The sequence below is a fragment of the Pezoporus flaviventris genome, unplaced genomic scaffold, assembly GCF_033815535.1.
Source record: "Pezoporus flaviventris isolate CSIRO_AGI_PZ_B2104156 unplaced genomic scaffold, CSIRO_AGI_Pfla_v1 ptg000549l, whole genome shotgun sequence".
Taxonomy (NCBI): domain Eukaryota; kingdom Metazoa; phylum Chordata; class Aves; order Psittaciformes; family Psittacidae; genus Pezoporus; species Pezoporus flaviventris.
In genome coordinates, this window is record NW_026893096.1 from 81,169 (window position 1) to 108,464 (window position 27,296).

Sequence of the window (27,296 nt, forward strand, 5' to 3'; positions counted from 1 at the left end):
ACGTGTGTACATGTGTGCTATACCTGTATGTGCATGTAGATGTGTGTATACATCTATGTACATGTGCGAATACACGTGTACGTGTGCTATACAGGTATGTGCGTGTAGATGTGTGTATACATGTGTGTACATGTGCAAATACATGTGTACATGTGTGCTATACTGGTATGTGCATGTAGATGTGTGTATACATGTGTGTGCATGTGTGCTATACCGGTATGTGCATGTAGATGCGTGTATACATGTGTGTACATGTGCGAATACATGTGTACATGTGTGCTATACCGGTATGTGCCTGTAGATGTGTGTATACATGTGTGTACATGTGTGCTATACCTGTATGTGCATGTAGATGTGTGTGTACATGTGTGTACATGTGTGCTATACCTGTATGTGCATGTCGATGTGTGTATACATGTGTGTACATGTGTGCTAAACCTTTATGTGCATGTAGATGTGTGTATACATGTGTGTACATGTGTGCTATACCTGTATGTGCATGTAGATGTGTGTATACATGTGTGTACATGTGTGCTATACCTGTATGTGCATGTAGATGTGTGTGTACATGTGTGCTATACCAGTATGTGCATGTAGATGTGTGTATACATGTGTGTACATGTGTGCTATACCTTTATGTGCATGTAGATGTGTGTATACATGTGTGTACATGTGTGCTATACCTGTATGTGCATGTAGATGGTGTATGCACATGTGTACATGTGCGAATATGTGTGTACGTGTGTGCTATACCTGTATGTGCATGTAGATGTGTGTATACATGTGTGTATATGTGTGCTGTACCTGTATGTGCATGTAGATGGTGTATACCCGTGTGTACATGTGCGAATATGTGTGTACGTGTGTGCTATACCTGTATGGGCATGTAGATGTGTGTATACATGTGTGTACATGTACAAATACGTGTGTACATGTGTGCTATACCTGTATATGCATGTAGATGTGTGTATACATGTGTGTACATATGTGCTCTACGTGTATGTGCATGTTGATGTGTGTATACACGTGTGTACATGTGCGTATACGTGTGTACATGTGTGCTATACCTGTATGTGCATGTAGGTGTGCGTATACGTGTATGTACATGTGCGAATACATGTGTACATGTGTGCTATACCAGTAAGTGCATGTAGATGTGTGTATACACGTGTGTACATGTGCAAATACGTGTGTACATGTGTGCTATACCTGTATGTGCATGTAGATGTGTGTATACACGTGTGTACATGTGCGAATACGTGTGTACATGTGTGCTGTACATGTATGTGCATGTACATATGTGTATACATGAGTGTGCATGTGTGCTATACCTGTATGTGCATGTAGATGTATGTATACATGTGTGTACATGTGTGTACATGTGTGCTATACCTGTATGGGCATGTAGATGTGTGTATACATGTGTGTACATGTGTGCTCTACCTGTACGTGCATGTAGATGTGTGTACACATGTGTGCTATACCTGTATGTGCATGTAGATGTGTGTGTACATGTGTGTACATGTACGAATACATGTGTACATGTGTGCTATACCTGTATATGCATGTAGATGTGTGTATTCACGTGTGTACATGTGTGCTATACCTGTATGTGCATGTAGATGTGTGTATACATGTGTGTACATTTGTGCTCTACCTGTATGTGCATGTTGATGTGTGTATACATGTGTGTACATGTGCGAATACATGTGTACATGTGTGCTATACCGGTATGTGCATGTAGATGTGTGTATACATGTGTGTACAAGTGTGCTATACCGGTATGTGCATGTAGATGTGTGTATACATGTGTGTACATGTGCGAATACATGTGTACATGTGTGCTATACCGGTATGTGCATGTAGATGTGTGTATACATGTGTGTACATGTGCAAATACATGTGTACATGTGTGCTATACTGGTATGTGCATGTAGATGTGTGTCTACATGTGTGTACATGTGCAAATACATGTGTACATGTGTGCTATACCTGCATGGGCATGTAGATGTGTGTATATATGTGTGTACATGTACGAATACATGTGTACATGTGTGCTATACCTGTATATGCATGTAGATGTGTGTATTCACGTGTATGCATTTGTGCTCTACCTGTATGTGCATGTAGATGTGTGTATGCACGTGTGTACATGTGCGAATACGTGTGTACATGTGTGCTATACTGGTATGTGCATGTAGATGTGTGTATACATGTGTGTACATGTGCGAATACATGTATACATGTGTGCTATACCTGTATGTGCATGTAGAGGTGTGTATACACGTGTGTACATGTGCGAATACATGTGTACATGTGTCCTATACCGGTATGTGCATGTTGATGTGTGTACTCATGTATTTTCATCTGCGAATACATGTGTACATGTGTGCTATACCGGTATGTGCATGTAGATGTGTGTATACATGTGTGTACATGTACAAATACGTGTGTACATGTGTGCTATACCTGTATATGCTTGTAGATTTGTGTATACACATGTGTACATGTGTGCTCTACCTGTATGTGCAGGTTTATGTGTGTATACACGTGTGTACATTTGCAAATGCGTGTGTACATGTGTGCTATACCAGTATGCGCATGTAGATGTGTGCATACACGTGTGTACATGTGCAAATACATGTGTACATGTTCCTATACCGGTATGTGCATGTAGATGTGTGCATACATGTATGTTCATCTGCGAATACATGTGTACATGTGTGCCATACCGGTATGTGCATGTTGATGTGTGTATACACGTGTGTACATGTGCGAATACATGTGTACATGTGTGCTATACCTGTATGTGCATGTAGATGTGTGTATACATGTGTGTATATGTGTGCTATACCTGTATGTGCTTGTAGATGTGTGTATACACGTGTGTACATGTGCGAATACATGTGTACATGTGTGCTATATCGGTATGTGCATGTAGATGTGTGTATATGTGTGTACATGTGTGCTATACCGGTATGTGCATGTAGATGTGTGTATACATGTGTGTACATGTTCGAATACATGTGTACATGTGTGCTATACAGGTATGTGCATGTAGATGTGTGTATACATGTGTGTACATGTACGAATACGTGTGTACATGTGTGCTATACCAGTATGTGCATGTAGAGGTGTGTATACATGTGTGTACATGTGCGAATACATGTGTACGTGTGCTATACCTGTATGTGCATGTAGATGTGTGTATACATGTGTGTATATGTGTGCTGTACCTGTATGTGCATGTAGATGTGTGTATACACGTGTGTACATGTGCGAATATGTGTGTACATGTGTGCTATACAGGTATGTGCATGTAGATGTGTGTATACATGTGTGTACATGTGCGAATACATGTGTACATGTGTGCTATACAGGTATGTGCATGTAGATGTGTGTATACATGTGTGTACATGTGCGAATACATGTGTACATGTGTGCTATACAGGTATATGCATGTAGATGTGTGTATACATGTGTGTACATGTGCGAATACATGTGTACATGTGTGCTATACAGGTATGTGCATGTAGATGTGTGTATACATGTGTGTACATGTGCGAATACATGTGTACATGTGTGCTATACCGGTATGTGCATGTAGATGTGTGTATACATGTGTGTACATGTGCGAATACATGTGTACATGTGTGCTATACCTGTATGTGCATGTAGATGTGTGTATACATATGTGTACATGTACGAATACGTGTGTACGTGTGCTATATCGGTATGTGCATGTAGATGTGTGTATACATGTGTGTACATGTGCGAATACATGTGTACATGTGTGCTATACAGGTATGTGCATGTAGATGTGTGTATACATATGTGTACATGTACGAATACGTGTGTACGTGTGCTATATCGGTATGTGCATGTAGATGTGTGTATACATGTGTGTATATGTGTGCTATACCTGTATGTGCATGTAGATGTGTGTATACACGTGTGTACATGTGCGAATACGTGTGTACAAGGTGCTATATCTGTATGTGCACGTAGATGTGTGTACACGTGTGAATACGCGTGTTCATGTCTCTACATGCCTTGTACATGCATGTACATGTGTGTAACGTGTCCGCGCCCTCCATCGTGGTCCCGCCCACCGCGCATGCGCAGTTTGCGCTTCCTGCGGGAGGCAGCGTGGGGGGCCCGATCCCGGTTCCTGTTTCCGATCCCGATCCCGATCCCGGTGCCGGTGCCGCCGCCATGAGCGCTCCGGGGCCGCCGGGCCGCGGGTTGGTGTTCGCGGAGCGCCAGCTCCGGCGGCACGGCTGGAGGCGAGGTGCGGCTCCCACCGCATCGGCACCGCGCGTGTGCCCCGAGCGCCGGGGCCAACCCCGGACCCCGGACCCGGTGTCTCCACCGCGGAGCCGGTGCGGTCCGGGATGGAGCCGGTGCGGTCCGGGATGGAACCCATGTGGTCCATGAGGGAACCGGTGCGGTCCGGGATGGAACCCATGTGGTCCATGAGGGAACCGGTGCGGTCCGGGATGGAACCCATGTGGTCCATGAGGGAACCGGTGCGGTCCGGGATGGAACCCATGTGGTCCATGAGGGAACCGGTGCGGTCCGGGACGGGACCCATGTGGTCCATGAGGGAGCCGGTGCGGTCCGGGATGGAACTGGTGCGGTCCGGGATGGGATCCACGCAGTCCGGGATGGAACCCATTTGGTTCATGAGGGAACCGGTGCGGTCCGGGATGGAACCCATGTGGTCCATGAGGGAACCGGTGCGGTCCGGGATGGAACCCATGTGGTCCATGAGGGAACCTGTGCGGTCCGGGATGGGACTCATTTGATCCATGATGGAGCTGGTGCGGTCCGGGATGGGATCCATGCAGTCCATGATGGAACCCATTTGGTCCATGATGGAACCGGTGTGGTCCGTGATGGACCCAGTGTGATCCATAATGGATCCAGTGCGGCCCGTGATAGATCCAATGCAGTCTGTGATGGATCCAGTGCGGTCCGTGTTGGATCCAGTGCGGTCCGTGATGGATCCAGTGTGGTCCATGATGGATCCAGTGCGGTCCATGATGGATCCAATGCGGTCCATGATGGGTCCAGTGCGGTCCGTGATGGATCCAGTGTGGTCCGTGATGGAACCAGTGCGGTCCGTGATGGATCCAGTGCGGTCCATGATGGATCCAATGCGGTCCGTGATGGATCCAGTGCGGTCCATGATGGATCCAGTGCACTCTGTGATGGAGCCGTTGTCCGCAGGGCAGGGGCTGGGCCGGCAGGAGCACGGCATTGCCGAGCCCATCCGGGTGAAGGTGAAGTGCGGCACAGCCGGGGTGAGTCACGGGTCCCTGTCCCCCCTTACACCCCCCCCCATCCCCGGTGGGGCTCCGGCTGGTGGCAGCATCCCCAGCGGCTCCTGCGCTCCCGCAGGTGGGACACGACGCATCCGAGCCCTTCTCCTTCCACTGGTGGGACCACGTCTTCAACCAGGCGGCCGCCAACATCGCGGTGGAGGCCGGGCAGGTGGGAGCCGGCGGGGGGGCCGGTGATGCGGTTTAAGGATGAAACCCCTCGGGTTAAAGCCTTCCCAAGCCCTTTCCCTCTCTTATCCCTGCAGGACGGCATCTCCCTGAAGGCGCTTTCCAAGCAGGGAGTCAGGATCAGCAATAGGAAGCCCCACAAGGCCAGCGGCACCCCCAGCTTGTTGTACGGCCGCTTCGTGAAGGTAAACGGCTTTGGGGGCAGCCCAAGCTCTGCACCCCCCTTTCCCAGCGCACCCCCTCTCCTCCAGGACCCCCCTTTTCCTTGTGCCCCCTTCTCTGCAGTCGGCCACGCTCACAGCGCACGGCGAGGAGCCCGCAGGCTCCGCGAGCAGCGAGGAGGAGGAGGAGGAGGAGGAAGAGCTGGACCTGTCCTCAGCCAGGAGGCAAGGCTCCATCCCCACCCTGCGGGGCTCTGGGGGGTGATGCTGCGAGGGGGACCCCGGGTCCTGAGCCCTGTCTGTGTCCCACAGGCTGACGGATGAGGAGCTGATGCGGGTGTGCGGGGGGCGCACAGCACACAAGTGAGTGGGTCCTGGGGGTACCCCTCTCCTCTTGGGGTGGGGTGGGGGGGCACTGGCAGGGAGGTGCCAGAGCCCGGTGCCATTGGTCGTTGTAGGGGTGCCCGGCACGGCCTGACGATGAGCGCCAAGCTGGCGCGCCTGGAGGAGCAGGAACGAGCCTTCCTGGCCACGCTCGGACACGAGGAGCCCCCCGAGAGGCAGGGAAAGAAGAGGCAAAGGGAAGAGTGCAGGGATGGAGCCAGTGCCAAGGCGCTGCAGAGGCAGGGGCCGAGCGAGGAGGAGGAGGGAGACGAAGGAAAGGCTGCAAAGAGGAAGAAGAAGAAGCACCAGGAGCCAAACGGAGAAGAGGAGGTGGCGGGAGAGGAAGGGAAGGCTGCAAGGAGGAAGAAGAAGCAGCAGCAGCAGGAGGACAAAGAAGAGCCAATTGTGATGGAGAAAAGGAAGAAGCAGGAGAACAAGGAAGAGCCAATTGTGATGGAGAAGAAGAAAAGGAAGAGGCAGGAGAAGGAGAACGAAGAAGAATCAGTTGTGATGCAGAAGAAGAAGCAGAAGGAGAACAAGGAAGAGCCAGTTGTGGTGGAGAAGAAGAAAAGGAAGAAGCAGGAGAAGGAGAATGAAGAAGAATCAATTGTGATGGAGAAGAAGCAGCAGAAGGAGAACAAGGAAAAGCCAATTGTGATGGAGAAGAAGAAAAGGAAGAAGGAGAACGAAGAAGAACCAGTTGTGATGGGGAAGAAGAAGCGGCAGCAGCAGCAGGACAAAGAAGAGCCAGCTGAGGCAGAGATGCCTCTGGAAGACACAGATGGGCCAGACCAGGCCAGCCACAGCCCCAGGAAGAAGAAGAAGAGGAGGAGGAAGAAGGACCCGGAGTGAACAAGGGCCCCATGGCTGGTTCCATCTGGCTGCAAGGGTCCCAATTCCTGTCCTTGGTGCCCAAGGATGCTCTGGGCTCTTTGCGGCCTGGCCAAGCGTTCATCCCTGCCTGGGGATGCTGGGCTGGGACTGCCTGGTTTGGAGCTGGATTGAGCTTGACTTCCATCAGGGAGCACCCCACTTCCAAGCAGGGACCCCTTTGCCGTGGGGCTGTCCCCGAGGGACGCAAGGGGACAGACCCCAGAGAGCACCGAAACGTTCCGTCGAGGGCACACGAATAAAGCTTTTATTGCCATGAAACTATCCCAGAGTGCGGAGGGATCCGGGATCCCATTTACCCCTCCCAACACCGGGATTAGGTCGGAGCTGCACTGAGCTTCCATGGCGCTGCGTAGGGCCTGCAGCCCAGCGACGCGCTGAGGGTGCTGAGCATCCTGAGCCCCCGCTCTAGGTGAGCTGCAGGACGCATTCTGTGCCGGGGTACGGGGGCAGGTTTAAGGCGTATTTCTCCTGCAGCGCTGGGGGCACGAACCTGCCCCCGAGGAAGTGGAAGCGCCCCTCGAAGTGCAGCGCTGCCTTCTTGGGCGCCGTGAGTGAGATGAGCATGTCCGGCCGGAGCCCGTCCGCCTTCCCCTTCTCCACATCCCAGCCTGCAAGGAGGAACCCCCCCCCCCGGGACAAGCTGGAGCCAGGAGGACCCTAAATGGGGCCCTCCGGGGAGGGGGGGGGGTACTCACCCGAGGGGATGTCGATGCTGGCGATGGGCACCGTGATGTGCCCCAGGGTGCTGAGGATGCTGCCGAAGGGCTCCCGCACGGCTCCCTTGAAGCTGAACCCAAAGATCGCGTCCACCACCAGCCCATAGAGCTCATCGATGAGTGCAGGCTGCGGAGGGGAGGGTGGAAAGCAGCCCAGTGGGTACCACACATTGAGGGGCTGGAGTGGGGCCATAGGAAGGCTATGGGGCTGGAGCACAAGTGATGGGGAACGGCTGAGGGGTTCAGATGGGGAAAAGAAGGCTCAGGGGGATGGAGCCAGGATGGGGCTGGGCTCTGCTCCCAAGGGGTGGGACAAGAGGAACCGGCCTCAAGCTGCACCAGGGCAGGTTTAGATGGAGCTGAGGACCAATTCCTGCCCCAAAGGATGCTCAGGCTTTGGACCAGGCTGCCCAGGGCAGGGCTGGAGTAGCTGAGGCTCTCAGTGCCATGGGTTAGCGGTGGCCTTGGCAGTCGGGATGGGATGAGCTGAAAGGGCTTTTCCATGGCTGCTTCCATGATTCCATATCCTCACCTCGGCCGGGAATTCGGGCAGGAAGGGGATGTCCATCTTCTGGCACTGCGTGGTCAAGCCCTCAAAGAGGGGTTTGCTGGAGCGCTTGGGGTAATAGACGGTGGGCTCGTAGCCCTGCAGGAACAACAGGGATCTGAGCAGAATTCCAGCGCCGGGCACAGCCCCAGGAGCAGGAACCCCAAAGCTGATGGGGTCGGGGGGTGGGAGGGCACAAGAGACTCACAAACAGCTTCAGGTGCCGGGCGCAGACCAAGCCGTCGCCGCCGTTGTTGCCCGGCCCGCACACAACCAGCACCGCGGGGCGGCTCGTGGTGAAGGAGCTGGGGGGATAAACCTGGAGCGGGGCAGGAGGTGCTGGGAGGGTGATGCTGAGGATGCAGGGACCCCCCCCCATCCCCGTGCTCCTGTGCACCCACCTTGGCGATGGCCGTGGCGCAGCTCAGCCCCGCCAACTCCATCAACTGGTCCACGCTGAACTTGTACTCGGTGAACAGCTCCTGGTCAATGGCCTGGGCCTCATCCTGCCTGCACGGGGAGGGGGGGGGGGGGGAGCGGATTATAGCTCCTATGGGGACCCCAAAACCCGCCTGCACCCCGGTTCTGGAGGCTCAGATGCCCTCGGCTTTGTGAAGAGCCCCAAAGGGGACGAGCACCACAGCGCCCATCTGCCCCCCCCCCATGCACCCCAATGGCTCTGCCCGAGCCCCCCATGGCGTTACCCCCCTGCGGACCCCCAACCGCCCTCTTACCCCCTTTCCCTCCCTCCCCACAGCGCATCCCTGCGGCCGTACCCGAGGAAGCGGAGCCCCCGCGGGCCGGGCCCGGCGCTGGGGCCGTGCATGGCGCGGTGGGAGCCGCACCACGGAGCCCGCTCCCGGCTCCAGCCCCAGCCCCAGCCCCGGTTCAAGCAGCGCCCGCCCGCCCGGACCCCCCCGGCCGCCACCAGCAGCCCCAGCCCCAGCAGCGCCCTCGGGCCCGGCATGCGGAGGGCTCCGAGCGGCTCCGCTCCGCAAGGAGCAGGCGCAGGGACGGCCCCGGGGCGGAGCCGGGTCCCCCCGTACCCGCCCCGTCGGGTGCCCGAAGGGGGACAGCGGAGATGCGGGTTCGAAACCGCGCCGGGTCCCGGTGCGAGCTCCCGGTGCTGCCGCCGTCACAAGAGGATGCAGAAGAGCGACAGCGTCTTCCTCCCGGTGCGGGGCTCCATCCTCCCGGTGCGGGGCTCCCTGCTGCCGGTGCGGGGCTCCATCCTCCCGGTGCTGGGCTCCATCGTCCCGGTGCTGGGCTCCATCCTCCCGGTGCTGGGCTCCATCGTCCCGGTGCTGGGCTCCACCCTCCCGGTGCTGGACTCCATCCTCCCGGTGCTGGACTCCATCCTCCCGGTGCTGGACTCCATCCTCCCGGTGCGGGGCTCCCTGCTCCCGGTGCTGGGCTCCATCCTCCCGGTGCGGGGCTCCCTGCTCCCGGTGCTGGGCTCCATCCTCCCGGTGCTGGGCTCCACCCTCCCGGTGCTGGACTCCATTCTCCCGGTGCGGGACTCCATCCTCCCGGTGCTGGGCTCCATCCTCCCGGTGCGGGGTTCTCTGCTCCCGGTGCTGGGCTCCACCCTCCCGGTGCTGTACTCCATCCTCCCGGTGTTGGGCTCCATCCTCCCGGTGCGGGGCTCTCTGCTCCCGGTGCTGGGCTCCCTGCTCCTGGTGCTGGGCTCCGTCCTCCCAGTGCTGGACTCCGTCCTCTCATTGCGGAGCTCCCTGCTGTCAGTGCTGGGCTCCATCCTCCCGGTGCTGGGCTCCATCCTCCCGGTGCTGGGCTCCATCCTCCTGATGCTGGGCTCCATCCTCCCGGTGCTGGGCTCCATCCTCCCGGTGCTGGACTCCATCCTCCTGATGCTGGGCTCCATCCTCTCGGTGTGGGGCTCCCTGCTGCCGGTGCTGGGCTCCATCCTCCCGGTGCTGGGCTCCATCCTCCCGGTGCTGGGCTCCATCCTCCTGATGCTGGGCTCCATCCTCTCGGTGCGGGGCTCCCTGCTCCCGGTGCTGGGCTCCATCCTCCCGGTGCTGGGCTCCGTCCTCTCGGTGCGGAGCTCTCTGCTGCCGGTGCTGGACTCCATCCTCCCGATGCTGGGCTCCATCCTCCCGGTGCGGGGCTCCCTGCTCCCGGTGCTGGGCTCCATCCTCCCGGTGCTGGGCTCCATCCTCCCCTTGTGGGGCTCCCTGCTCCCGGTGCTGGGCTCCATCCTCCCGGTGCGGGGCTCCATCCTCCCGGTGCGGGGCTCCCGGCATCCATGGGGCCGCTGGTCCATGGGGCTGGGGAGGGCAGCGAGGGGCCGAGGCATTAACGGGGTGTATGGGGTACCCGAGCCCGCCCCGGGGTCATGGCTACATCCCGGGATGTGGGGATGCAGCAGGTTTCTGACTCACATCCTGCTCCCCCAAAGCTGTGTCCTGGTGGCGTGGGGCCGGGTGGGGGGAAGCTGCAGCTGACCCGGGTCCTGCTGGGATGGGGGGACACATCCTGCTGGGATGGGGGGGACCCTGCGGGGTTCACATCTCTGCCCCCCGACCCCTGGTGCGTCCACCAAGCCCTGCCTGGGCTGCGATGCTCCAGTGCCCCAACCCTCCCTGCGCCATGGGGCGATGCTCACCCTATGGGAGAGGCGGCCGTGGAGGCAGAGCCGGTGCTGGATGGCATCGGTGAGCCTGTGCACGACCCGCTCACGGGCGGCTCTGGGGGTGTCCTGCAGAGGAGGCACCCCCCGATCAGCACCCAGGGCTGGGGTGGTCACCCCGGGATGCAGGAGAGCATCCAGCCCGCCCCATGGTCCTAACCTGGCAACGGGAAAGCAACGTCAGGGCCTCCTTGTAGTGCCCGATGGCTCTGGAGGGGTCTCCCAGGTGGAAGTAGGCAGCTCCCAGCCCCTCGCACGCTTGCCACTGCCCCGGTACATCCCCTGGGAGGTGAGGAGCAGCATCAGCGCTGGTCCAGCGTGGTCCTGCAGCGTGAGCATCACTGATGCCCTTTGGATCCGGCACGCGCCCGGCGTGGGGATGCTGCCGAGCCACCAGAGCAGGGATGATTCGCCTGCATCCCCCTTACCCGAGTCCCGGAAGGCTTGCAGGGCGTGCAGGTAGCTCTCTGCAGCAGCCTCATGGTTCCCGAGCCGGCTGCAGGCATAAGCCAGGTTCCCAAAGCACTGCCCCTGCGCCTTCCGGTTCCCGAGAACACCTGGAATTGGGAACCCCATTGGAATGGGGCACATCCAGCAAAGCCAAGAGCAAAGCATCCCGGTGCCACCAACCGTGCAGCGCTGCCGCTTGCCGGTGCCAGCCCAGCGCCGTGCCGAAGCTGCCCAGCGCGTTGTGGGCAGCGCCCATGTTCTGCAGCAGCGCGGCCGCCCTGTCCTGCTCCGGTTCTGATGCCAGAGCCCTCTGGAAGCTCTCAGCAGCCAGGGGGAAGATGTGGAGCTGGGAATAGCCGAGCCCGATGTCGCTGTAGAGTTTCCCTGCGGAGCAGAGGGGAAAGGCCGGGTGCGGGTGCTGCTCCGGGCACCGGGAGCGAGGGATGGAGCGTGGCGTTTACCTCGCAGGGCTGCATCACGGATGCTGCCGCAGAGCGAGCGGCACTGGGCGAGGACCGCGGCGATCTCGGCCACCCCGAAGCCCCGGCTCTGCAGCATGGAGCCGCTGGCCCTGCTCAGAGCCACGGCCGCGGCCTCCGGGCTGGCGGCCGCCGCAAAGCACCGCGCAGCATCCAGGAAGCACCGCGCCGCCAGCGCCGGCTCCCGCATCCCCAGGTAGCAGCAGCCCATCCGCACGTGGGTCCCGGCTCTGCTGCCGGCCCGGGCCGCACCATCATCACCATCATCACCATCAGCAGCGCCAGCGGCGAGGCCAAAGTGCTCCAGAGCCTTTGGGAAGTCCTGGAGCCCCTCGCGAGCCGCCTCGATGCTGAAATAAAGGTCCGGCGAGGGCTCCCCATGGCCCCCCAGTGAGGACTGGGACCGGAGGAGGAACCTGAGGCCCTTTTTGGGTTTCCCGGTCTCCACGTAGGCAGCCCCCAGGTTGAAGGCACAAGCGCTGCGGAGCTGGGGGCTCCCCATGCTCCTGGAGAGGACGAACGCCTTCCTGAAGCACCCAATTGCCTCCTGCCCAGCGCCCAGCACCAGCGCCCGGTGCCCGGCTCGTGTCAGCGCCTGGATCCTGGCCTCTGGCTCCACCACCTCCTCCCCTCCTTCCTGAGCATCTGCCCCGGCCTCTGGCTTCTCCTTCCCTTTCTTCCGGCTCTTTTTGGGGGTCACAGGGGCTGTGGGATGTGGTTCGGGGTTTGCTGCCTCCTCTGAAGCCATGGGCTGAGTGAGACCTGCCTGCAAGGGAGGGATGCAGCGGGATGTCTGGGGAAGAGCAGCACAGGGTGGGTATTCCCAGGGTGTCCTTATGGGAGGCAGGCACTTACTGTTTGCTCTTTAGGCGCCGAGAGAGGGGAGAAGGACACGGGGCATCACCAGCGCTCGCTGCTGCCTTCCAGTCATGGATGGGGGGGTCCGAGGGCTGCTGGGTCCCACTGGGATGCCTGGAAAGCCGCTTTGGAGCACCAGGAAAGCAGCAGGGGTGTGCGTGGCAAAGGCGGAACGGGACAAAGCTGGGCTTCTCCCGGGGAAGGAACGTTCTGAGATGGCCCCAGTGGCTCCGGTTTCATCCCTAGCACCGGTGTGCAGTGCCATGGCAACACGGTCATTGGAGCTGGGTGATGCTGTGAGCGGGGTGATGCTGTGAGTAGGGTGATGCTGTGAGCGGGTGATGCTGGGAGCTGGATGACTGATTGCACAACCACCCCATCGTGTCCATAGTCCTTGCTCCCCAGTACCGCACTACAACCGGTCCCTGGTACCGCACTACAGCCGGTCCCGATTACCGCACTACAACCGGTCCCCATTACCGCACTACAACCGGTCCCTGGTACCGGTACCGCACTACAGCTGGTCCCCATTACTGCACTACACCCGGTCCCCATTACCGCACTACAACCAGTCCCTGGTACTGATACTGCACTACAGCCGGTCCCCATTCGCACTACAACCGGTCCCGGGTACCGCACTACACCCGGTCCCCATTACCGCACTACATCCGGTCCCCATTACCACACTACAACCAGTCCCTGGTACCGATACCGCACTACAGCCGGTCCCCATTCGCACTACAACCGGTCCCTGGTACCGGTACCGCACTACACCCGGTCCCCATTACCACACTACATCTGGTCCCCATTACCACACTACAACCAGTCCCTGGTACTGATACCGCACTACAGCCGGTCCCCATTCTCACTACAACCGGTCCCTGGTACCGGTACCGCACTACACCCGGTCCCCATTACCGCGCTACAACCGGTCCCTGGTACCAGTACCGCACTACACCCGGTCCCCATTACCGCACTACACCCGGTCCTCGCTACCCGCTACTGAACTCCAACTCCCGGCGGCCCCCGCGCGGTGTCACGTGAGCGGCGGGAGATTCAAATCGCGGGGTGGAGCCTCCGCAGCCGTAGCCATGGAGGGAGCGGGCTCGGGGCGATGTGAGCGGCCGGTTGTGGGGCTGCAAAGGGGGGGTCCCGGTGGGGATGCGGGGCCGCTCGGGGGGTGCGGGGGAGGCCTTGGTGGAATTCCTTGTGGGGATCTTCATTGGGGTGGGATGGGGGTTAAGGACAAACCCCCCCCCCGGGATAACGGGGTCTGCCCCCCATGCAGGCGAGCGGCTCACGGCAGAGGAGATGGATGAGAAGAGGAGGCAGAACATCGCCTACCAGTACCTGTGTCACCTGGAGGAGGCCAAGCGGTGGGGCTGGATGTGGGGACCCCCCGGTTTCGATGGGGCGGGGGGGGAAGGCTGGGATGGAGCTTGGGAGATAAGGAATGGGGGGGGGTGGTCTGGGATCCTGCAGGATCCTGCCTGCTCCTGGTGCTTCCTGGCTCTCCAAAGGGGGAGCAGCCAAGCAAAGAGATGGGTGCTGACCCCTCCCTACCGTGGAGGGGGGGTTGATGTGGATGGGGTGGGGGTGTCGCCTTTGGGAGCTGCTTTTCCTGCCTGGAATGGGTCTGGAGGGGGTCCGTGACGTGCCCCATCTCTGCCCTGCAGCTGGCTGGAGGCCTGTCTGCGCGAGGAGCTGCCCCCTCCAATGGAGCTCGAAGAGACCCTGCGCAATGGGGTGGTCCTGGCCAAGCTGGGCCATTGCTTTGCCCCCACCGTGGTCCCTCTGAAGAAGATCTACGACCCCGAGCAGACCCGCTACAAGGTGAGGCTGGGGGGGTGCATCCCTTAGGGTGCATCCCGGGCGCTGCAGGGTTCATTCCTGGGGGGGTTCCACAGGCTTTGCCTTGGGCTTTAACCTCATGGTTTTGGGGGAGCGGGGACCCCAAGGTTGGGAGAACTGGGGGGGGCTGAGCCTCATCCTGTGTTTCCTGTCCTCCAGGCAGCCGGGCTCCACTTCCGGCACACGGATAACATCAACTACTGGAGGGATGCGATGAGCCACGTGGGGCTCCCCACGGTAACGGCCCCCATTGCCCGTGTTGCTGTTGAGGGGGGTTCATCTCTGCCCCTCCACTCTTGGTCACCATCCTCCCCATGGACCATGTCGGTGCCATCTCCTCCTGAGCGACCTCTTGTCTTGTTGGCAGATGTTCCACCCGGAGACCACGGACATCTATGACAAGAAGAACATGCCCCGGGTGGTCTATTGCATCCATGCGCTCAGGTGGGTGCCCCTGGCCCCACACTGGTCATGCTGGTGTTCAAAAGCCCTTTGGTGGCATCCCCAAAATGAGGGAAAGAGCCTTTGGGTGCTGCAGAAGCACAGGGAGGGAAGTGGTCATGGTGTGCATGTGCTTTGCCTTTCAGCTTGTACCTCTTCAAGCTGGGGCTGGCTCCTCAGATCCAGGATTTGTATGGGAAGGTGGACTTCACAGGTACGGCATCGCTGCAGGGATGCTCTGGGGCCCTGCACTGGGAGGGATGTGGGGAGCGAAGACCTTGGGCTTCAGCCTCGGTGATGCTACCGCAGCGTGGGGTTCTTTTGCACCCCTCTGGTTTGGATGAGCCTCGAGCTCCTTCCCCAAGCCAAGCTGCTCTCTCCTATGCCTCTGTGCTGTGTTCCAGAGGAGGAGATCAACCACATGAAGCGGGAGCTGGAGAAGTACGGGCTGCAGCTCCCTGCCTTCAGCAAGATCGGGGGCATCCTGGCCAACGAGCTCTCTGGGGATGAAGCAGCAGGTGATGGGGACCCCCAAACGTCACGCCCGGGGCCAGGCAGCAAACACAGGGGTGCCCTGAGACGGTGGAGGCTCCTCATTGCTCTCCCCTTGACCCATGCATGGGCTGGCACAGGACCCAAGGGTTCACGTGCTGAGACGTGGAGGCTTTGTGGGCACTGGAGAGCATGGATTGCTCTTTGGGGATGGGGCTGGTTCCCAGCATCCCGCGTGGCGCAGCTCATCCCACGCACTCAGGACCATAGGGGATGGTCCCTGCCTCACCGTCCCACTGCCCCCCTCCCTCTCCAGTGCACGCCGCCGTGCTGGCCATCAACCAAGCCGTGGAGCAGGGGGTGGTGGCCCAGACCATGGGGGCCCTTTGCAACCCCAGCGCGATGCTGCTCGGCCTGCGCCCGGAGCTGGCGGGCGCCTACCAGGAGATGCTGCACCGGGCGAAGCTGGAGAAGGGCAGCAACGCCAGGAACAGGGTGAGGAGGGGAGGCCAGGGCTGGTGGGGATGGGCTGGAGGGGTCCCCGTGCACGTCTTGTGCTGGCGCTGAGCTGCTGTGGCCGCCCCATCCCTGGCAGCGTTCGAGGCCAGGTTGGAAGCCTCTGGGTGCTATTGGGAGGGTGCGTGCTCAGGGGGAGCATCCTGCAGCTCCTGCAGGTGATCCCCGAGGGAGAGGACATCTACGACCATTACCTGACCCAGGCTGAGATCCAAGGGAACATCAACAAAGTGAATGGTGAGAGCAAAGCTTGGGCCTTCCCTACCTGTGGTACCCAGGGCTGCAGGGAGAGCCTGCCTGGGCTGGGGGGGGGCACAGCAGAAAGAGGCCATCTGCTCAGGTTTCAGATGTCTTGGGGGCCTGGGTTGGGTCTTTTGGTGCTTTCCCAAGGGGAAATTCGCGTTCTTAATACCCACTGCTAACAATGCTGTGCTCAGCTCTGGGCCCCTCACTGCAAGAGGGACATGGAGGTGCTGGAGAGGGGCCAGAGAAGGCTGCAGAGCCTGCAGCGCAAGGGGGATGAGGGCGATTGACTCGCTCCGGGTGCCCATGTCCCGTCCTAGTGCACGGAGCTCTGGAGGAGGTGGACGATGCCCTGGAGCAGCAGGATGCGCTGGCGCTGCACCGTGCGCTGCAGGACCCGCTCCTGGCCCTGCGCTGCCTCCAGCGCCACAACCTCCAGCGTTACTTGGAGCAGCTCAGCACGGACCGGGAGCAGAAGGCGCTGGTAGGGGCTGGAGGAGCCCTGTGGGGCGCTGTTTGGGTGCTGGTACCCTGGAGCGGGGCGGAGGGGGAGCAATGGGGATGAGCATCTCCTGCAGGGGGTCTGAGCGGGGCAGCTCCATCAGCAGGGGCTGTGGGACACAGAAGCTGTTGTTGCAGGAGCTGGGCTACATGGATCTCTTGGAGCGGGAAGAGCTGGAAGCTGGGATCCTGGCAGCAAACAGGAAGGGCGAGGAGGAGCGAGCCAGTGAGTGCCTGGGGTGGATGTGGTGCTTTTTTTGGGAGAGGAGGGGGGGGGTTCCGCTGCCTGGGTGCATCCCTTTGGAGCCGGTGCCTTCCTGCAGTGCTGGGGGCCATCAGCCGGGTGAACGCTGCCATCCGTCGTGGAAACCCAGCCGAAACCTTGGGAGCGCTGATGGACCCCGCAGCCCAGCTGCCCCACGTGTACCCGCTCGCTGCCCCCCTGTACCAGCACCAACTGGCCCTGCTGCAGAGCCAGCACCCGCGGGTGAGCTCCCCATGGATCCGTGTCCGGGTCCCATCCGTTCTTTGGTGCTGTGGGGGGGGATCAGTACCGCTGATAGGCCGGGATATGGGGGTCTCAGCATCTCTGCCTTGCCCCGTGCAGGGTGAGCTGGTGCAGGAGGAGCTGTTTGTGGCTGTGGAGATGCTCTCGGCCGTGGCATTGGTTAACAGAGCCTTGGATGCTGGGGACCCCGATGCGCTCTGGAGCAGCCTGGTCAGCTCTGCCCTGGGGCTCGCGGGTGTCGAGGATGCGAACGCGCAGCGGTGAGGGCTGCGTGTGGGGTGGGGGCTGTGGGGCAGAGCCTCGGGAAGCGATGGGCAGCTGGTGTGGGCTGGTTTCAGCACCCACCCTGCCCCAGACCTTGCATTTTCCCCTTTGGAAAGCAGGGTGCTGGCTCTGCCCGGCACCATTCCCGCTTGGGACGCGCCGAGCCGGTGCCCTATGTGTCTCCTGCAGGTATTTTGAGGACTTAGCGCAGCTCAAAAGGCAACACCGGGCAGCAGGAGGGGAGTTCTTGAGCTGGACCAGCATCCAGGACAGCGTGACCAGCGCCAATTCCTCAGTGCAGGATGAGAACGACCGTGAGCGCTGCCCGCGTTGGGGCGAGCAGGGGGTTTGCACGGGGAGCCCAGCCCTAATGAGACAGCAGAGAGTCTCACCCTGCGGGCTGGGGGGGGGCTGATCCATCCCTGCCGTGCAGGACTCAGGGCTGTGAAGCTCATCAACGAGGCGCTGCTGCAGGAGGACCCCGAGAAGATGCTGTCGGCGCTGCTGCTGCAGGCGGCTGCCCTGCCCCACATCAGCCTCCCCATTGCCCGGCGCTACCACAGCGTCCTGGCCCACGCACGCAGGATGAAAGCCCAGGTTGGGTGGGGGGATCCCCTTTGCCATGCGGTACCCCCCAAGCAGCAGCCTCCTCCTGTAGCATAGGGAGAGCAGAAGGTGCTGGATGGGTGCTGATGTGCGGACCGGGGCTCACTGGAGCCCGTATTGCTGATGATGAGAGCTGGGCTGGGTCAGCCTGGAGAAGAGGAGGCTCCTTAAGGGGAGACCTTGAGCAGCTCCAGTGCCTGAAGGGGCTGCAGAGGCAAGGGATGGAGGGGCAGGACAAGGGAATGGCTTTACCTTGATAGAGGGGAGATGGAGATGAGCTCTTGGGCAGAAGCTCTTCCCTGTGAGGCTGCTGAGGCGCTGGCCCAGGGTGCCCACCTGCGGTCCCCTCGCTGTCTCACAGGCCACAGGGGATGATGGAGCTGAGCTCTGGTGGGAAGAGATCCAGGATGGAGTCTGCAAGGCCAACGAGGACACGGTGACAGCCAGGAAGAGTTGAGTGCCCTGCCCGGCGCTGCGCCCCTGCAGCCGTAGGAGGAAGGAAGGAGAGTCTCACATGGACCCCTCTGTCCCTGCAGTGGCTCTGGGCATCGCTGCCATCAACCAGGCCATCAAGGAGGGGAAGGCGACCCAGACCCTGCGGGTGCTGCTCAACCCCGCCGTGGCCCTGTGCGGGGTGGTGGGCGCCTGCGCCGCTGGGTACCAGGAGCAGCTCGCGGCTCTGATGGCCACCAAGAGGCAAGCAGGTAAAAGATGCGATTGTACCAGCCCCATCCATCACCCTGGGGTGCACCCATCCGTGGGGGGGAGCTCCTCCATCAGCACCCATCCGTGGTGGGGAGCAGCACCTCCATCAGCACCCATCCGTGGTGGGGAGCAGCGCCTCCATCAGCACCCATCCGTGGTGGGGAGCAGCTCCTCCATCAGCACCCATCCGTGGTGGGGAGCTCCTCCATCAGCACCCATCCGTGGTGGGGAGCTCCTCCATCAGCACCCATCCGTGGTGGGGAGCTCCTCCATCAGCACCCATCCATCTCGCCGTGCAGGGAGCGCGAAGCCGTGCTGGATCCAGCACCGGCTGGCTGATGGTGCCGAGTTCTACCTGAGCCTGCAGAGCTTCGAGGGCAGTTGGCAGCGCCCGCCCCACGGTGCCATCAACACCACGCACCTGAGCCGGGAGGAGATCCAGGTCCGGGGCGGCCGGGGCTCAGCGGGTGCCGGCGGCGCTGCCGGCGCTGACGCTCCTGCGTTGCGTCCCCGCAGGCGGTGGTGAGCCGAGTGACGGCAGAGCGCGCCCGGGAGCGGCTGTGGGCAGCCAACGTGGCCTTCGTGGTGAGGCTGCAGGCTCGGCTCCGCGGCTTCCTGGTGCGCCGGGAGCTGGCGGCGCGCCGGAGCATCCTGCGGGAGCAGCATCCGGCTGCCGTCAGGATCCAGGTGATGGAGCCAGGATGTGTCCCCGCTCTGCGCGTGGGGGTGCCTGCTTGCAGCATCCTCTGGTGCGCCGTAGGATGGTTTGCATGGGGAAGGGCCTTAAAGCTCGCCCAGTTCCAGCCCTTCCACTGGAGCAGGATGCTCCAAGCCCCTGTGTCCACCCTGGCCTTGAGCACTGCCAGGGATGGGGTGGCCACAACTTCTCCATTCAACCCATTCCAGTTCCCCACCACCCTCACAGGGAAGAGCTTCTGCCTTAGATCCAACCTAAACCTCCCCTGATTCAGTCTGAACCCATCACCCCTTGTCCTATGGCTCCAGCCCCTGATGGAGGTCCCTCTCCAGCATCCCTATAGCCCCCTGCAGACACTGGGAGCTGCTCTGATGGTTGCTGCTCCGTAGCTTTCAAAGCCAGGGCTCACCCAAGGTGCTGCAGAGGACGGTGTCACGGTGGCCTTGCGCCCATCTCCATAACTGCTTGTCTTGTCTTGTCTATGCCCAGGCCTGCTGGAGAGGGTACAAGCAGCGCAGAGCTTACCTGGAGCGGCTGCGCTACCTGCGGGCCAACGCGGATGCTGCAGTAAAGGTTTGGAAGAACTCTGGAGTGGTTTGGGTTGGAAACAGCCTTAAATCCTCGGGCAGGGACACCTTCCATGAGACCTCCCCCTTGGGCTGGCTCCAACTGCTGGGGTGTCTTTCCCAGATCCAGGCGGGCGTGAGGATGTGGCAGGCTCGGAGGAGGTATCAGGAGCGGCTGCACTACTTCAGGCACAACGTGAGTGATGGGATGGAGTCAAAGAGCAGGGGATGGATGGAGGGGGATGATGCTGAGGGAAAGTGGTGCCTCCTTGCCGGGGGAGAGATGGGAAGGGAAAGGTGCCCAAGCGGGTTTGCATGTGTGAGGAGGGCAAAGATGGCCCCAGTTCCATCGCTAACCTAAAGGAGATCAAGGTGTTCTTTAGAGGGGAAGGGCTGGGTGTGCTGGGGAAAGCAGATTCCTGGGGCTGGGAGCAGGGAGCTAGGTGCTCCCCATCGAGGAACATCCCTCACCCCCTTGTTTGTCCTGGCAGGTTGAAGCTGTGATCAAGATCCAGGCTTTTGTGCGAGCCCACAAGGCCCGCGGGGATTACAGGATGCTGGGTACGTTCCTGCGCACCTCTGCTCTGGGAATTAACTGGGAAGGGGGCTCTGCCTCCCCCCTTGTTGGCCAGGGGAGGTGGGGGCAAGTTGGCCACCGGTGTCCCTATGGCAAGCAGAGCCTTGGTGAGCCCTTGGCATCGGGTAGAGCAGCGCTGGGGCTGTTCTTGCAGCGCCTTTGCTCCCAAAGGCTTGGTGGCATCACCTTGGCCTGTGCCAGAAGATGCTGCTTTGGGCAGGGTGGGGGGGGTCTGAGGGTCCACCCGCTCAGTCCCACCCATTGGTGGTGCTGTGCCTTGTGCCAGTGCACGCCAGGAGCCCCCCGCTGAGCATCCTACGGCGCTTCATCCACTTGCTGGAGCAGAGCCAGCAGGACTTTTGGGAAGAGGCGGAGGTGCTGCGGCTGCAGGAGGAGGTGGTGAGGAGGATCCGCGCCAACCGGCAGCTGGAGAGCGACCTGGACCTCATGGACATCAAGATTGGGCTGCTGGTCAAGAACAGGATCACGCTGCAGGTTGGGGAGGACCTCGGCCACCTGATGCTCCAGAGCTGGTCCTCCCCTCCTTAGCATCCCAGCTCGGGGTGGGGAAAGGGATGGGGAGCGTTGAGGCTCCTCGCTGGAGAGCTTGGCAGTCACCACCGCTTCTCTCCCGTGTGGCTCCAGGAGGTCGTTTGCCACTGCAAGAAGCTGACCAAGAAGAACAAGGAGCGGCTCTCGGAGCTGATGTCCATGGACAAGCAGAAGGGGCTCAAGTCGCTCAGCAAGGAGAAGCGGCAGAAGCTGGAGGCCTATCAGCACCTCTTCTACCTGCTGCAGGTGGGGCTCCGCGGTGCCCATGGGATCCAGGGGCGCGGGCAGCCCGTGGCCTTCGGGGTGATGCTGCTGTTCCTCATCCCTGCAGACGCAGCCCCTGTACCTGGCCAGGCTCCTCTTCCAGATGCCCCAGACCAAGTCCACCAAGTTCATGGAGTCGGTGATCTTCACGCTCTACAACTACGCCTCCACCCCCCGGGAGGCTTTCCTGCTGCTCCAGCTCTTCAAGGCGGCGCTGCAGGAGGAGATCAGGTGGGTGCAGCCCATAGGGATACCCCCTCCCGGGTTCAGGACCGGGAAAAGGCTGACCCAGAGGCAGCAGTTGGGATGCAGCGATGTCCTTTGGCTGCTGCCTCCTGCATTGGAGAACACCCCCGGTGGGTGCGCTCCGCCAAGCCCATCCTCTTCGCCCCATCCCTCCTGCCTCTCCCCAGCTCCAAGGTGGAGCAGGTCCACGACATCCTGCTGGGGAACGCCGCGGTCATCCGGATGCTGGTCAGCTTCTACCGCAACGCCCGCGGGCAGAACGCCCTGCGGCACATCCTGGGGGGCCCGGTGCAGCAGGTCCTGCAGGACAAGGCCCTCAGCATCCGCACCGACCCTGTGGACATCTACAAGGCTTGGGTCAACCAGAGCGAGTCGCAGAGCGGGCAGAGAAGGTCAGAGCAAGGAGGGCTCTGTCCCTAGCCCAGCCCATGGGGTGAGGATGGGTGTCGGGATGGTGATGGGGACCTTGGCTTCTCTTCACAGCAAGCTCCCATATGAGGTCAGCCCCGAGCAGGCTCTCAGCTACCCCGAGGTCCAAAGGCGGTTGGATGTCTCCATCCACAACCTCCTCATGATGACGGACAAGTTTGTCTCTGCCATCACCTCTTCTGTAGACCAGATCCCGTATGTACCTCGAGGGTCTTTGGGCACATCCCTGCAGCGCTGTTGGCTGGAAGGCCTTGGGAAGGGACGTTGGGTGATGGGAGGGCTTCCTGGCCCTGTAGGTGCTGGCTCCATCCTCCTGGCTTGAGGGATGCTGCAGCCACCAGGCCCTGCTATGGGCTCCTCCATCACCCGAAAGGGGGGTGATGGGCAGCAGGGATGGGGCAGGGGGGGCCGAGCTGGTGCTGCCCCACACGCCGCCTGCCCTCTCCTCAGCTATGGCATGCGCTACATGGCCAAAATCCTGAGGACATCCTTGGCTGAGAAGTTCCCCGAGGCTTCAGCAGAGGACATTGACAAGGTACTCCGGGGCTGGGGGGGGGTCTGCACGGCATGGGGGCATCCCATTGAATGTGCCAACGATCAAGTCCTCTTGACTTAAAAACCCCTTCAAGCCACCGTCTTCCTCGAGCCAAGTAGGGGATGCCAATGGTGGGCTCTTGCCTGCCCTGCTTCCCCTCCAGGAGCCAGGATGGAGCCCCCTTCCCTGCCCAGCTTACCCCTGCCTTGGCCATGAGCCTGCTCCCCATCACCCGCCCTCCCCTTGCCCCTTAGGTGGTGGGGAACCTGCTCTATTACCGCTACATGAACCCGGCCGTGGTGGCCCCCGACGCCTTCGACGTGGTGGAGCTGTGCGCCGGGGCGAGCCTGCAGCCCGAGCAGCGCCGCAGCCTGGGCTCCATCGCCAGGGTGCTGCAGCACGCGGCCGCCCGCAAGCCCTTCGGCGGGGACAGCGCGCACCTCCGCGGCCTCAACCGCTACCTGGAGGAGACCCACCACCGGTTCAGGTGGGCATCGCCACGGCGCGGGCGGGCTGGGGCTGAGCCTCCTCGGGATCGTAGAACCAGAGCATCAACCAGGGTTGGAAACGGCCTTGAAGGTCGCATCCGGTGCAATCGCTGCCCACCACGACCCCACGGCAATGGGTGATCGCTTCCTCCAGCCCTGCCCTGGGCAGCCTGTTCCAGTGCCTGAGCAGCCTTTGGGGCAGGAGTTGTTCCTCTGCTCCATCTAAACCTGCCCTGGCGCAGCTTGAGGCCGGTTCCTCTTGTCCCCCTCTCTGCAGAAGGTTCATCTCTGCTGCCTGCAGCGTCCCGGAGCCGGAGGAGAGGTTTAACATGGACGAGTACTCGGAGATGGTGGCAGTGGCCAAACCCGTCATCTACATCACAGCGGGGGAGCTCATCAACACGCACAAGGTGAGGGCATCAAACCCATCCTCCACCACAGAATCCCAGACTGGTTTGGGTCGGAAAAGACCTCAAAGCTCCTCCAGCCCCAAGCCCCTGCCATGGGGCCTTATCTCCAGCCTGAACTCAACTGCTCCAGCCCCTGCTCATCCTCACGGCCTCCTCTGGTCTTGCTCCAACAGCTCCATGTCCTCTGTGTGTTGGGACACCAGGAGGGCACACAGTGCTCTGCTTCATGCAGGCTTCTGTGTCTTCTGCTCCATCATCACCAGCGCGGCTCCTCCTGGCCCTTTCCCCCCCCCCCCTTTTTAAGCAAGCAAATAAACCCCATCCTGCAGCTTCTCTGCTGCTTCTCCTTGTCCTTCCCTGAACCTCCCGGCTCGGTGCTTCCCCGTGGGGCTCAGTTGTTCCCCGCTGACTCGGCTCCCTCCCCGCCAGCTCCTGCTCGAGCACCAGGACTCCATCGCGCCGCAGCACGGGGACCCCCTGCACGCGCTGCTGGAGGACCTCGGGGAGCTCCCCACGCTCCAGGTCCTGCTCGGTGGGTGCAGCGCCAAGGAGGACGGAGCCTCCTCCAGGCTTCTTCCTGCTCCAGGCTCTCCTTGGGTTGCTTTGGCCGTGGGGGGAGCCCACTCCTCGGAGGCCAGCTCGGGCTCTCTCTGCCCCCACAGGGGAGAGCGTTGCCAGCCCCATGGACGCCAGCACCGAGCAGATGCTCTCCCAGCTCAGCAAGGTGGAGATGTCCCTCACCCTCACCGGGAAGCTGGTGCCGGCGGCCAGCAGTGAGGAGAGCGACACCAGGAGCTTATTGCTGAGGTGAGGATGGGCTCTGCGGGCACCATGGGGTTGGGATGCTCGAGGAGGCCAGGAAACCCTCGGGATGCTGCTCTGGTGGAGCAGAACGGTGGTCAGGAGCTGGGTGCCTCACGTCTTCCTCTGGTCTCCAGCACCAAGCAGATGCTGGTGGATGTGATCCAGTCCCAGCCAGGAGATTCCCTCCCGGGGATCCTGTGGACACAGGCCTCGGAGCATGAGGTGGGATGTGCTAACACAGTGCCTGGAGCAAGAGCAAAGACGGCACAAAGGCGTCCAAGCTCCAGCTCTGGTTGGGCTCTGCTCTGCAGAGACAGCAGATGGGCCAGGAGAGACTCCTCTGTGTGTGTGTGTGTGGAGGGGGGGTGATTGCTCCATCTCCTCCCCTCCCATTCCAGCCACGCTCCACGCTCTCCATCTCCTCATCCCTAGGAAGCCTCCCATGCGCAGCTCATGCACCGGAGAGCGCTGCGGGATGCGCAGAGCCCGGCCACGCTGCAGCGCAGCCGGTCCCTGGCTGCCAACAGCCAACTGTCCCTGGAGGAGAAGAAGCGCAAGATCATCCGCAACCTGCGGCGCCTGCAGAGCCTGGGGCTGCTGGACTCGGCCCATCAGTACCAGGAGCTCATCAATGACCTGGCCAAGGTGGGTGGGGGGACAAGGAGGTCGCCTCTAAACCCACCTGAGCTCCTGCTCTGGGCATGGAATCGCTGCAATGGGTTGGGTTGGAAGGGAGCTTAAAGACCCTCGTCCAGCTCCAATGATGAGCATGGGCACCTGCCACTAGAGCAGGTTGCTCCAGGCCCCGTTGAGCAGTGCCAGCAATGGGGCTGGCTCCTCTGAGCGTCTTGGTGCTTCCATAAAGCTCCAAATGAGTTCTGTTGGCATCGTTTTTCCCCCTCCCAGGACATCCGGAACCGGAGGCGCTACCGGCAGCACCGCAAAGGGGAGCTCCTGAAGCTGAGGCAGACCCTGCAGGGCCTCGATGCCAAGACCTTGTTTTACGAGGAGCAGATTGATTATTACAACCAGTACATCAAAACCTGCCTCGACAACCTGGCAGCCAGCACCAGGTACGTTTCCTTGCCAACCTCCCCTCTGTTTCTAACTGCTCTCGGGATGCTGTGAGCCCTGGAGGGTGCTGTTGGGGGTCCCGGGGGTCCTGCGTGCCTGGAGAGCAGCTCCATGGGCTCTTCTCTTCAAGGGTCAGTGGGAAGAACAAGAAGCTGCAATCACTGCGCTACACTGCGGCCCGGCTCTTTGAGAAGGGAGTGCTGCTGGAGATTGAGGACCTGCCCCACAGCCAGTACGTAGCCCCTGCTCCATGCCATGGCAGGGGGCAGGGAGAGGAAAATAGCCTGGAAGGTTTCCCTGCCCCATGGCAGGGGGGTTGGAACTGGGTGAGCTTTAAGGTCCCTTCCAACCCAAACCGTTCCGTGACCGCATGAGGCGGGAGGTGGAAGGGGTTTGGGCTGTGGGTCTGGCCCCTAGGGGTTGTGCTGGGTGGGTGACCTGCTCCTTGCTTGTGTTAAAGCCACGAAGCCCCTTTCGGTAGCCGGTGCCTCTGCCCCTTTAGGTTCAAGAACGTGGTTTTTGACATCATCCCCTGCGAGGAATCGGGCCGGTTCCAGGTGAAAGCCAAGTTCATGGGGATCGACATGGAGAGGTTTCAGCTGCACTACCAGGTAGGGAGCACCTCACGCTGCTTGATGGTGTCCCCACATCCAGCTGGGGCTGGGGGAGGACTTGGAGCCCATGGGGACAACACCACCGTGCACTTCCATGGGGCAAACCCAGCTCCGTGCTGGTCCCCGTGGCCCTGGGTGATGCTGGACCTGGATGCTGCGGGTGGGATGTGCAGGGCTGGTGGTGGTGCTGACAGTCCCCTCCGCCCCAGGACCTGCTGCAGCTGCAATACGAGGGTGTAGCAGTCATGAAGATGTTCAATAAGGCCAAGGTCAACGTGAACCTGCTCATCTTCCTCCTCAACAAGAAGTTCTTCAAGAAGTAATGGGGTGGGTTGGGGGGAGTGCTTGAGTGGGGGGTCAAAGATGCCAAAGAGAAGCCTCAGGATCAATGGTCCTGGGGCATCATGTCCCCGTGGGGGGGGAAGCTGCTGCTTGCACTGAGGTTTCCCTGCCCTGGGCCCCCCCAGTCCTTTGGGTCACAGTGATGAGAGCTGGTACCAATCCTTCCTGCAGCAAGGATGCGGCTCCTGCAGCAAGGATGCGGCTCCTGCAGCTTCTATAGCTTTAACCTGGAGTGTTTGAGGGTGCTTGGGCTGCCCGAGGATGCTCTGCATCCCAGACACTACGCATGCTTTTAGTGATGAAATAAAGGTATTTTAATATATATATATATATTTCTTCCTCCCACTAAAGGTGGGGAAAGCTCAGAATTTAACTTATAGGGGTAGGCAGAGAGGGAGGATGGAGGTGGTAACTTGTGCAGCCCCCCAGGGCCTGTCTCTGGTAAATCCAGGTGCAATAGGAGAGGTTTGGGGTTGCACAACGGATTTCCCTGCCTGCTCCTGCGGGCTGGGAGCAGAACCAGAGGACGGGGGGGCCCAGGGCCACTCCTGTCCTTGGGGCACGGGAGCAGGGCTGCGTCCTCTCCTCTGGACCGTGCTGTGATGTGATGCCCAAGCCACCCTCTTGTGGCTGCTCTGTTTTCAAGTGTTACAGGATGGTTCAGTTTGGCCAGAGCTGCCTTTAAAGCACTTTCTCCTTCGTGGAAGCCTCTTCCAAGAGGCTTAATGGTACCCTGGGACCTTGGCATGGAGGGGGTCTTGTCTTTGGGAATTGATGTCTGTTCATGGGATTTTGATGTGGGTTTAACTCCAAGCTGCTCTCTCGGTGTGTGTGCTGCATCCCTGCTCTGCTGCCTCTGCTCACGTGCCCTAAATAAACCTCTCTATCAGACAACACCGTTCTCGGGTGCTGCTTTCAT

At 60.4% G+C, this 27,296-nt stretch overlaps 4 protein-coding genes across 4 annotated transcripts; 2 read left to right on the plus strand and 2 right to left on the minus strand.

Annotated features, from left to right (window-relative positions):
• The first annotated feature begins 4,174 nt into the window (after positions 1–4,174).
• LOC133263954 (G patch domain-containing protein 4) lies at positions 4,175–7,175 on the plus strand. Its single transcript, XM_061443843.1, has 7 exons — positions 4,175–4,291; positions 5,233–5,306; positions 5,404–5,496; positions 5,591–5,698; positions 5,799–5,899; positions 5,987–6,037; positions 6,133–7,175. Exons 1-7 carry the CDS (start codon positions 4,216–4,218, stop codon positions 6,908–6,910), a joined length of 1,281 nt encoding a protein of 426 aa, XP_061299827.1. The 5' UTR covers positions 4,175–4,215; the 3' UTR covers positions 6,911–7,175.
• A 163-nt stretch (positions 7,176–7,338) lies between these two features.
• NAXE (NAD(P)HX epimerase) lies at positions 7,339–9,199 on the minus strand. Its single transcript, XM_061443842.1, has 6 exons — positions 8,992–9,199; positions 8,617–8,725; positions 8,424–8,534; positions 8,201–8,314; positions 7,648–7,795; positions 7,339–7,560 (listed from the first exon to the last, which is right to left on the minus strand). The coding sequence occupies exons 1-6, from the start codon at positions 9,180–9,182 to the stop codon at positions 7,358–7,360; spliced, it is 876 nt and encodes a 291-aa protein (XP_061299826.1). The 5' UTR covers positions 9,183–9,199; the 3' UTR covers positions 7,339–7,357.
• A 1,414-nt stretch (positions 9,200–10,613) lies between these two features.
• On the minus strand, positions 10,614–12,773 carry TTC24 (tetratricopeptide repeat domain 24). The gene is made up of 6 exons (XM_061443850.1): positions 12,650–12,773; positions 11,777–12,560; positions 11,496–11,699; positions 11,294–11,422; positions 11,026–11,147; positions 10,614–10,934 (listed from the first exon to the last, which is right to left on the minus strand). The coding sequence occupies exons 2-6, from the start codon at positions 12,540–12,542 to the stop codon at positions 10,614–10,616; spliced, it is 1,542 nt and encodes a 513-aa protein (XP_061299834.1). The 5' UTR covers positions 12,543–12,560; positions 12,650–12,773.
• Positions 12,774–13,705: 932 nt separating this feature from the next.
• IQGAP3 (IQ motif containing GTPase activating protein 3) lies at positions 13,706–26,442 on the plus strand. The gene is made up of 38 exons (XM_061443849.1): positions 13,706–13,768; positions 13,941–14,028; positions 14,329–14,485; positions 14,663–14,740; positions 14,871–14,947; positions 15,091–15,158; positions 15,349–15,462; positions 15,753–15,931; positions 16,102–16,189; positions 16,516–16,679; positions 16,835–16,922; positions 17,020–17,183; positions 17,304–17,464; positions 17,658–17,782; positions 17,902–18,065; positions 18,436–18,526; positions 18,611–18,778; positions 19,079–19,221; positions 19,296–19,466; positions 19,966–20,049; positions 20,167–20,238; positions 20,534–20,603; positions 20,906–21,114; positions 21,265–21,417; positions 21,503–21,666; positions 21,849–22,073; positions 22,165–22,305; positions 22,561–22,645; positions 22,900–23,132; positions 23,411–23,543; positions 23,973–24,075; positions 24,206–24,350; positions 24,482–24,569; positions 24,780–24,992; positions 25,254–25,420; positions 25,552–25,653; positions 25,924–26,032; positions 26,245–26,442. Exons 1-38 carry the CDS (start codon positions 13,744–13,746, stop codon positions 26,356–26,358), a joined length of 4,923 nt encoding a protein of 1,640 aa, XP_061299833.1. The 5' UTR covers positions 13,706–13,743; the 3' UTR covers positions 26,359–26,442.
• Positions 26,443–27,296: the final 854 nt, after the last annotated feature.

Coding starts and splice junctions, on each gene's coding strand:
- TTC24 (XM_061443850.1), bottom strand. CDS start 12,542: ATGGCTTCAGAGGAGGCAGCAAACCCCGAACCACATCCCACAGCCCCT. Junction 11,423..11,495: donor GCAAGCGGCAGCGCTGCACG/GTTGGTGGCACC, acceptor TCCCAATTCCAG/GTGTTCTCGGGAACCGGAAG. Junction 11,148..11,293: donor GCAAGCCTTCCGGGACTCGG/GTAAGGGGGATG, acceptor CTCACCTCCCAG/GGGATGTACCGGGGCAGTGG.
- IQGAP3 (XM_061443849.1), top strand. CDS start 13,744: ATGGAGGGAGCGGGCTCGGGGCGAT. Junction 14,029..14,328: donor CACCTGGAGGAGGCCAAGCG/GTGGGGCTGGAT, acceptor TCTGCCCTGCAG/CTGGCTGGAGGCCTGTCTGC. Junction 23,133..23,410: donor GAGACCCACCACCGGTTCAG/GTGGGCATCGCC, acceptor CCCTCTCTGCAG/AAGGTTCATCTCTGCTGCCT.
- NAXE (XM_061443842.1), bottom strand. CDS start 9,182: ATGCCGGGCCCGAGGGCGCTGCTGGGGCTGGGGCTGCTGGTGGCGGCC. Junction 8,726..8,991: donor CGGGGGCTCCGCTTCCTCGG/GTACGGCCGCAG, acceptor CTCCCCGTGCAG/GCAGGATGAGGCCCAGGCCA. Junction 8,315..8,423: donor CCCGGCACCTGAAGCTGTTT/GTGAGTCTCTTG, acceptor TTGTTCCTGCAG/GGCTACGAGCCCACCGTCTA.
- LOC133263954 (XM_061443843.1), top strand. CDS start 4,216: ATGAGCGCTCCGGGGCCGCCGGGCCGCGGGTTGGTGTTCGCGGAGCGC. Junction 4,292..5,232: donor GCGGCACGGCTGGAGGCGAG/GTGCGGCTCCCA, acceptor CGTTGTCCGCAG/GGCAGGGGCTGGGCCGGCAG. Junction 5,497..5,590: donor TCGCGGTGGAGGCCGGGCAG/GTGGGAGCCGGC, acceptor TTATCCCTGCAG/GACGGCATCTCCCTGAAGGC.